At 45.0% G+C, this 9,296-nt stretch overlaps 2 protein-coding genes across 14 annotated transcripts in view; both read right to left on the bottom strand.

Moving 5' to 3' along the window:
* The window catches only part of LOC119275098, a 3,972-nt gene extending 1,689 nt beyond the window's left edge, over positions 1–2,283 (bottom strand). The window contains exon 1 of one of the 3 annotated variants that reach the window (XR_005135485.1): positions 1,026–2,283. Coding sequence is in view for 1 of the 3 variants with exons in the window: in XM_037555882.1 (XP_037411779.1) it covers positions 1,138–2,163 (1,026 nt within the window). In the remaining 2 variants the exon portion in view is untranslated. Of the gene's footprint in view, positions 1–815 lie in introns of those variants that run through there. The other 2 variants (XR_005135486.1, XM_037555882.1) reach the window with 2 other exon arrangements.
* A 458-nt stretch (positions 2,284–2,741) lies between these two features.
* LOC119275101 overlaps positions 2,742–9,296 on the bottom strand; it is a 13,817-nt gene continuing 7,262 nt past the window's right edge. Inside the window, exons 1-6 of one of the 11 annotated variants that reach the window (XM_037555885.1) lie at positions 5,856–6,505; positions 5,038–5,184; positions 4,833–4,940; positions 4,683–4,729; positions 4,393–4,446; positions 2,742–3,293 (exon numbers count right to left, since the gene is read on the bottom strand). In XM_037555885.1, the coding sequence (XP_037411782.1) occupies positions 3,180–3,293; positions 4,393–4,446; positions 4,683–4,729; positions 4,833–4,940; positions 5,038–5,125 (411 nt within the window). In that variant the 5' untranslated portion in view covers positions 5,126–5,184; positions 5,856–6,505 and the 3' untranslated portion in view covers positions 2,742–3,179. Of the gene's footprint in view, positions 3,294–4,392; positions 4,447–4,682; positions 4,730–4,832; positions 4,941–5,037; positions 5,185–5,855; positions 6,506–6,571; positions 7,189–7,304; positions 7,365–8,301; positions 8,427–8,510; positions 9,030–9,296 lie in introns of those variants that run through there. The other 10 variants (XR_005135497.1, XR_005135494.1, XR_005135493.1 and 7 more) reach the window with 10 other exon arrangements.

Genomic DNA, 9,296 nt, shown 5'->3' on the forward strand with positions numbered 1-9,296 from the left:
CCCACCTGAATATATTACCACTCAATCAGGGCTTACAAGAAATATTACAACACCCACATCAATCATCATGTAGAGGGGAGTCTAGAGGATGGGTAAACTAGCCACTGCCTAGCAGAGTCTCTCAGAAACAAATATCGCTACTTGAGTAAAGGTAAGGTTGGGTGAGAGCCTGAGAGGTAACTAATAATATCTGAATGTCGAGTTAAATGGATGAATTTAGTAGTAGCATTCATATTTATTGTTTATTATTGTAGATACAAAATTGCATATAGCTATTCATAAGTGATTTCAAACACTTCTTTGCAGATTCGGTGCTCTGTGCTCAACTGCTGATTGATTATTTATCAATGAATTGACATTATCCACTTACATACAGGATAATACTGCAAGTAACGGAGTACCTAGATATAAAAAAGACCTGCAATGATCATTTCTCTGGATGTCCTACTTTGAACACCAAATAGTCGTAAGAAAATTGACTATCAGTTTTTCTAGTGACTGACTGATAGGAATGCAGGTCGACATGTCCACCGAGTCCGTGTTGATCATTTCAGCATTAGCACGAAAATTACAGCAGCAGAGATTAGTACATCTTGGTCCAGCGCAGACAGACACGGACACGACGGGCATGTCCACCAGCATCCCTACTGATTAAGCATGGTTATGTTTTAGTTATATTCTTACAAAAGAAATGTTATCCTACTCAACACAGAAGAGATATACTGTCAGTTAGTCAGAACCTGACACTATGACAAGATATCCAAGTGGAGTTGGAAAAATGTGGCTGCACAAAAAAGAACTTTGCTCAGAGAGGATAAATTTATCAAAAGTTATATCATTTTCTACAGTATTAACACATTTCTATGCGATGAGTTACAACAGTAACAACAATGAGGTCAGTTCACTCATTTGCTTGTGACAGCAATAAGGCAGTAACCACAATGGCAAAGGAAAACATGACGCTATGAGAAACCATATTCCATAAGTGTCTATGTTAAACTACAAGCTTTGAGGATAAACCTTACAGAATATTGTGCTTTCTTTCCACCTCCCATGAATCATAATGGTGCATCCTCTCAAAACCAGCAACACTCCATGAATCCGACATCAAGTTGGCCAGCTAGAAATTATGTGCCTTCAAATCTTGTGATCCATATGGGAATCGAACCATTTGAAGATCTCTTCATTCTCCAGGCTGGTAAATTCATGGTATGCATATGCAATATTCAACTCCTCCGTGACATGCCTCTCCAGCCGGAACCCCTCCGGCAAGATCTTGGCTTCCTCCGCCGCCTCCTGCCACGGTGTTCTCCTCCCATCCTTCTTCAGAAAACCCTTCTCATCCAAGAACGACTTCTGGCGAAGCACGTCCACAAGGCCATCGGCGACGGTCGGAGTCAACCCCGGGATCCTCGCCGCCAAGAAGTCGGCACTCACGGCAAAGGCATCGCACTGGATCTCCCGTACATCAACGTGCTTTGACTTGAGCTTGTCTATGCTTGACGCCACCATGTGCGCCCTCTTGGCGTCCCTGGGCATGTGCACGAACAGCGCCGGCGGGTAGCCGAGCGGGATTTCCTCCATGGCGGCAAACACGCCCTCGGCGATCATGATGGCCACGCTGCTGAACCTGACCCTCGCCGCCAGCGCGGAGACGAAGTACCCGCCCGACGACGCGCCGATGCCGACGAGCGGGAGGCGGCCGAGCTCGGGGTGCTGCTCCTTGACCCACCATTCGATGATGGAACCGACGGCGGCGAGCTCACTGCCGTCGCCGGAGGCGGCGTCGAGGGACCAGCACTCGGCGCGGCTGGACACAGCGAGGACAGCGTAGCCTCGGCGGAGCGCCTCGCGCGTGAACCGGCGCTCCTCGGGGAGCCCCGCGCAGCGCGGGCAGCCGGGGGAGGCGTCGAAGAAGTCGGTGGCGCGGATGGTGCATCCGGGGGCGACGAACACGGCGGCGCGCGGCGGGCCTGGCGGCAGCTGCCACAGCACCTCGTTGCCGCTCCTGCGTGCGACCCGCGGGTCGAGGCGGATGGCCGGGGTCAGCGGCGGGACGGCGGGAGCGCGCGGGAGGAGGGCGGTGGCGAGGAGGATCAGCGCGCAGGAGGCGATCAGGACGACGGGCCTGCGCCTGCGCGGCTGCGGGAGGGGGTTGTCCATCCTGCGCGCGGTTAACCTCGCGTTAATGGAGATTGAGACGGTTTGGGGCTTCGCGTTGATGGAGAAAGTGACTGAGTTGACTTGCTCTGGACAAAGGGGAACGAAGCTCTGAACAACACTGGGAGGAAGAAACGTCCGTGGGGCTGGGTGTAGAGGAGGCCCATGTGGAAAGTTGGCCCGGCGTCTTAGCCTGGCCCGGAACGACGAGTTTTTTTATTTTATAAGAGTAGCGTAGAAGGAACGACGAGTTTCAACGACAGTTTCTCTTTCCTCGCTGACGGCCGCTCACGGTGGGGCTTTTTCGTCGGACTAGATGATTAGTTGCGCTAAAAAGGCCAAAAGTAAGCCATGTATTGAAAGAGTGTACATTAATATCATTCAGGCACATATTGAAACATATGAAAAGAATTACATTTATTATAAGTACAAGCGATGCAATACCCATATAATGTTCAAAGAAATATCAGTATTAACAAAACCGTTAATCAGTCACAAATCCACACCCGAGAAGCACATTGCACAGGGTTGAAACTTTTAAGCCTCACAATCCCAAGCAATATTAAGGAGGACCAACAGAATTGAAATCACTGACGCAAAGTATCAGCAGTTAGTAATATTTATACACACAACTTCTTTGTTATAGTCATATGATGATGAACTCAGTACGTAAATCAGCACCAAGGATAGTCGATCATACAAACAAAAATTCTGCATCCAACTGAAAAACACTATTATGCAAGACTAAATTTAAAAGGCCCTCAGTTCTAATTTCTATAAGAGCTTGAAGCTTTGGAGCCAAGGCTACGAACCTTCAAATCCAACCAAACATCTTATCATGCAAACACGGTAAAATGGGAAAGAAAGACTCTAAATGTGACGCACCAAAAGCGGAAGAAAATGTTGAACGATCTGGGCGTGAGGATTGTGCCGGTGACCTAGTGACACCAAGCAGCGCGTGGATGTGGACCAGGATGACGGTGGTGGTGGCGCCCTCCTCGTCGACCTTCAGCAGCTCGCTAGTCTACAATGCTCATACTTTGCATCGAGTAAACCCATCTCACTAAGAACGGGAATGAGCATCGCCCTTTGGCATGCTTTGCCTTTGGCATGATCTTGATAGCATCCGCTTCCTACAATAGAACATGCAAAGAGAACATAATGAGGATAAAATTATGCATGCACCACTCTGCACAAAAACCTCTCCAAGGAAGCAGCTTTTATTATTCTACCTCCAGTTCTCTACCTTTCAATATTAAAGGAAAAAAGCAATTCCCATTAATATACCACATAGCTAAACCCCATATTACAATACACAAAACAGAGCAAAACTTCTTCATAATTCAATTAAAATGAGGCCATATGCATCATGATTAAAGTTGCTCCCTGTATTATATATACAACCATGATTCAAAGTGCTCCTTGACATGTATATACAACCATCAACCATGTATATACAACTATATCATTTATAGCCATGCATATACAACTTAAGAAAACATAAATACAAAACTGCATATGCATCTGCATATAACAAAGCAGGTGATCAAATCTACAAATATTACAATAGCAATTGTGGCAGCACAAAAAGTGTAATTGGACATCACCATTTAACAACTAAGGCTATAAAATAAAAGATGATTGTGCAGATAGCAAAGAAAGATTCAACATTATTGTGTCATTGACAAATGTTTCAGGTAGTAGCAAATCAACATATCTACTGCTAATAGAAACAGAATCTGGATCTCCTTTAGGGAGGAGCACATACAGAGAAGAGAAGGAGGAGGTGTTCGTCACCAGATGATCATTTTGCTCGGAGACAAAGATGAGGAACTGGACCTAGCCGATAGGTCGTTCTTGGTTTCCATGTCTAGTTGGGTTAATTCAGAATCTGTTTAGATCTTTTCTACACTACCGCCATGTTGTGCTATAAGCCAAAACCAGATAACCAGGTCAAAATCCTAGCTGGTGAATTTTAACGGTTCTGCAAATTCGGTCCAAATAGCATGAATAAGAAAATGCCTAACCGGGTCAAAAAGCCAAAACCAGATAACCAAGTCAAAATCCTAGTTGTGACTTTAACGGTTCTGCAAATTCGGTCCAAATAGCATGAATAAGAAAATGCACAACTCTTATTCCAAAAGACCTGGAAAGAACTAACACTTCCATACAATTGAGAAAATAAAAATCATGTAATACTTCTTAACAACCGGTATGTGGATTGAAATTTACCTCGAAATAATATATGCACTCAGATTTAACTATGTATAATCCACACCAAAACTCCTACATATAAAAGATAAAACAAACAATGAAGTAAATAAAATGGTGTGACCTGGCTCTTTATTTATCTAAGTAGAAAATGCTACAGAATCTGGCAGTCTATATTGCAGCAATTATCTAAATTAACTCAACAGAAAAACTGTGCAGGATGGTGTCGCTCCTTTCTCCTTTAAAAAAACTGAGAACTAAAACCAACTCAGAGATGTGAAGAGCAGGGGGGAGAGGAGGCGGAGGCAAACCTGAAATGCCCACCGCACGCGACCACCGCCGATTGTCAGAGCCCAACCTTGTAACCGCGATGGTGCAAATGAATTGCTTATACTACATTTATCCAAAGATACAAGAGCCATGAGAAGCAAATCACCAACAGAATAGGAAGATCTAGGAACCTGTATCTGCCCATTGCCAGGCCATCGACTTACTTGCTGCTTGGGTGGCATTGGCTATGTTAGGTCCATGTAATATATCCATTATTTGGCAAAACTGGCCGAGATATACTGCAAATGAGAAGTAACAACACTGAGAAAAGAAATATTGGGAATGAAAGGTAACAACACTAAGAAGAATTGTATATAATTGCATCGTGATGCATATAGGGTCTTGCCATTCTTTGTGTGGCAAAGGTCATCCTTGTAGTGATGAGATGCCTCAAATTTGTGAGCTGCTTCCTGTATAGCCTCATTTTATTTCCCCATCTACAATGGCCATCAGAGCTTAGAAAGTAGATAGTGCCAGGTGCCCCTATGCAATGGTATATAAAATGGTTGGTGTAAGCATATGCATGTACTGGTATTAATAGAGCAAACGAAGACATTGTTTGATCGTATAGGTTATGTAGGTCTTGTGTTCAACCTTCATCGGTTTTATGGATTTAGTTGTAGGTGATGTATGATGATAACCATGAAGAGGGTTTGAAAGATTAGTATGTATAGGAAGGCCAATAAAATTAGGTATAATGGCATGATAATATAAATGCCGAGAAAACACCTCTCTAAACTTCTTGCATGATGCGCCGAGGAAAAAAAGCAGATAAACAAAAGTACAAATTTAAACTATTGTCAGGCTTGAAGATGTTAGCTAAACCAGACGAAGAAAATTAGCATTCAAGTTTCCTTCTCAACTAAACTGAAAATGCAAAATTGTAAACTGAATTCAAGCAAGAAGCATAGAAAATAAACTGAATACCAAACCAACTTTCTATATACTGCAGCTAATATCTTTAATATCGACATAAATAGAGAAGCTTAGTAAAATCAGGTAAGAATTCTGAAGAGCACTCTGTTATGTTCAACGACACATATGTGAAGGGTTAGCCAAACCACATCAGTAAACTAAACATGTTAGCTCTGTAGTAAAAAAATTAAGAAAATGGATGACTGCATCCAAGGAGGAGCAATGGATCGGAAGCTCACCTCAACCAGCTTCAAAACTGGTAGTGGCCTCCACATCCAGGTTGGGGAGAGATCGACGGCGCCCTCGCTGGACACGGCAGCAGAGGAAGCTCACCTCAACCAGCTTCAAAACTGGTAGTGGCCTTCACATCCAGGCTGGGGAGAGATTGACGACGCCCTCGCCGGACTCGGCAGCAGAGGAGGGCAACCTCAATCTCGAGCAAGGAGGGGCGATGGTCGGGTGGGGCAGCCAAGCGTGCGCCACTTCCTTCTCTCCACTCCCAGATCCAAGCACCACCAAGGAGCATCAATGGCTTGTACCTGAACCACCAACAAGTAGCAGAGGGGAGGACACAGTTTTCTTGAAGAGGAGAGGGGCGACGCGAGACCACACTGATAACTTGCTGGGAGCGAGTCAAAGTGCAACTTACTCTTAACCAGGTTAAATCAAGGACCAACAACAAACAATAAAAGATCAAGAACAACTTATATGCAATAAAGGTATGAGAGAGAAGAAATCTTTACATAGGATAGCTATAAACACCGGAGCATAAATAAGCAACACCTTTAAATACAAATAAAAAGGGTTCAGGGTTCATTGCATAGTGGGATCAGATTCGCCTTTCCTCGATCATATAACCCACCCCCGTCATCTCTTATCACCAGATCAATCTGTTTATAATGGATATGCCCTGGTTATCACTCAACAAGAATGACCATCCAAGGACAGAACAATAAGTATCACAGGATCAAAAAGGATTCTAAGGACAAGAGGGAGGATCCAACTTGATACCCACAGGTTCCTCGATTGCTCAAAGGCACACTTATTTCAGCCACGATTAATCATCATCGCCCTAGCAAGAATGGCCTCACAACAGGTGGTGGCACAAGCACTATTCATAGCGTTTATAGAGCGACGTGGAGCCATTGGTTCTGCCTAGAAGTCCAACAACATTTATATGTAAACCAGAGCATCACATGAGCTCCTATGATAGCAACTAAACATGGACTGCAGCCTGCAAACCCCAGAATAGCATGGATCCACAACTACAGAGCTCAAGTAGGAACTGATGCATGAGTAGGGCATTGAGCATCAACAAGATGAGCACCACATCAATATAGCCACGGCCATGTCCAAGAAAGTAGCCGAAGCAGAGGAGCAGGAGGAAGATGGAGCTCACCGAGGGAGGTTGTAGCCGAGGCAGTACTCAGCGGGCGTCGGGGTTGCGCTTGAACGCCGTCCAACCAGAGAGGCCGCTTCCTACACCGTACATCCACCACGCCGCCGCGTTGGAGTTGAGCCTTGCACCGCCCCGTCGACGAGCACGAACACTGTCAAGCATAACAAATTAAACTAAGGAGGTTATTATTACTTGAAGTGAATACCTGATCTTCTACAATAATGCAAGCAAAACCAGCATAAATATTGCAGTACTGTGAAGGGAAAATTCACAGAGCCTGAGTGCTCACCTAGTACTGTGAAGGGAAAATACTGAAGTACTGTGCATTGATCTTGGCTGCAATCTTCTGCTGGACATAAGTAAAGTCTGCTTAGTTTAGCAAGCTTCAAGTATTAAATGTAATGAACAGAAATGACTAGAGAGAACTTGTCCAGCAACCTGAATACATCACATAGCAGAACAAAACATTGATTAGTTATTTAAGGAAACAATTAGGGTAAACCAAGATAATGGTTCAATAGAAAAACACCAGGTCAAACAGCAGAAGACCAGGTCATGTACTACTTAAGTAATATGGTAACCTATGCAGCATACAAACACATGCCCTATTGATACAGAACTGCAAAAGTGAGTGAGAACTTGGAGATTAATTTGCATATGTTAAATTATCATTTATGGTCACAGAACATATGGTGCAGTTCATCTTTGTGTTCTGTACTGGAGTCTAGTAGTCATATAAATAAAAACAAACTAAAACTAAAAATGCTACATGGAGCGTCTCTATTGCCGAAGGCTGACCTCCACCCACCCTCGTCTCACCTCTCCTCTGCAACATCTCACTATAGATATTACTTGGGATGCAGGTTGACAGGAAAATGAATTATCGACAGGAAAATTTGTACTGTGTGAAACTGCAGGACAGTGACAAAATTAGGCTGGAATGTTCCTTTTAATCAAATCATGTTACAAAGCGGCTATGCAATGTTTTTGTTATTCCCTGGTGAACACCCTCCTTGGTGAACAAACTGAGAAAGCACACCATCCTCCTAGAAGGAAATAAAATGGAAGCGGCAGAAAGTGATCTAGCGACAGAGCTGCAATGGAATTGGCCTGAGACGTAAGAGTCTTTTTTTTTGCCTTGCATATTCACAGTATTGATGTACAATACTATGGAAAATATGCACACAAAGATTCAACATCAAATAATAACTCACCATGATTATTTTTATAATTTTTTGATACGTAATATAAGTTGAGGATTGTACAATGATAACAGTTGAGCTGACCTGCGCAAGAATGTAAGAGTCCATAGTTGATTGTTGGTCAACGGTGGAGAACCTGACAACCCGGGCTCATGGATTTCTTCGGTGTTCATGGGTGTCAAACCAGATTCGTTTGTGGTGTAGTGGTCCTGCAGAAATAGATACTCATCTCAAAGGTCCTCCATGGCCCCCTAAAGAGCAAGAACAACAAATGTAGAGCAGATGCTACGAACCACGACCTAAGCAGGAATTGAGTTACCTCCAGCATCTCGTGAGTGAAGCAAGCCGACCTGCTTTCCCAAAGCAAGTTGTTCCGAAAGGACCCGAGCTGAAATATGATTAAATTGTCTCTCTGAACCATATCATCAATTTCCTCAAATGTATATGCAGCATAGCCGATGGAAACAAAATACACAATCTGTTATGACCGGTTTAACATATAACCGGAGGAGGCCCACTGGGCAGTAGTAAGGGGCTTGGCCCACAAGTTATCTTAGGCTATTCGTTTTGAGGTTATAAATATTAGTTGTAAGATACCTTTTCGAGATTAAGCAATAAAGATATTTCTATCCTATTGCCCGGCTCCAAAGGAGCCGGAAACCCTAGCAGCCTCCTGCCCTAATCGCCGCCGCCCTCCTCCTCTCTCGCGACGGCGCCGACGCGCTGGAGCTCGCGTCCTCACCCCCGACCTCCGCTGTTCTGCCCTTATAACCTAAGGAGTAGAGCCGGTAGGAACCGTAGTCCTACCAATTTGGTATTAGGTACCCGGGTTTCAACCATGTCCTCGCCGCCCCCAAATCCGCCGCCACCACCACCACCGCCGCTGCCCGCCAACTCCCCCACCGCCGCTGCCACCAACTCCACCAACACCGCCGCTTCATCGCCGGGCGCCACGGCCTTGCTGTCGGCGCCGATCTCCCCCGCACCCGGCACAGCGCCGGGCCAGGGCCAGCCGCCACCCCCCGTCCCACACTCGCCGTCGTCGCCTCCCCCCGTGCCGCAGCAGTTTACACCGGAGG

The sequence above is a fragment of the Triticum dicoccoides genome, chromosome 3B, assembly GCF_002162155.2.
Source record: "Triticum dicoccoides isolate Atlit2015 ecotype Zavitan chromosome 3B, WEW_v2.0, whole genome shotgun sequence".
NCBI classification, from domain to species: Eukaryota; Viridiplantae; Streptophyta; class Magnoliopsida; order Poales; family Poaceae; genus Triticum; species Triticum dicoccoides.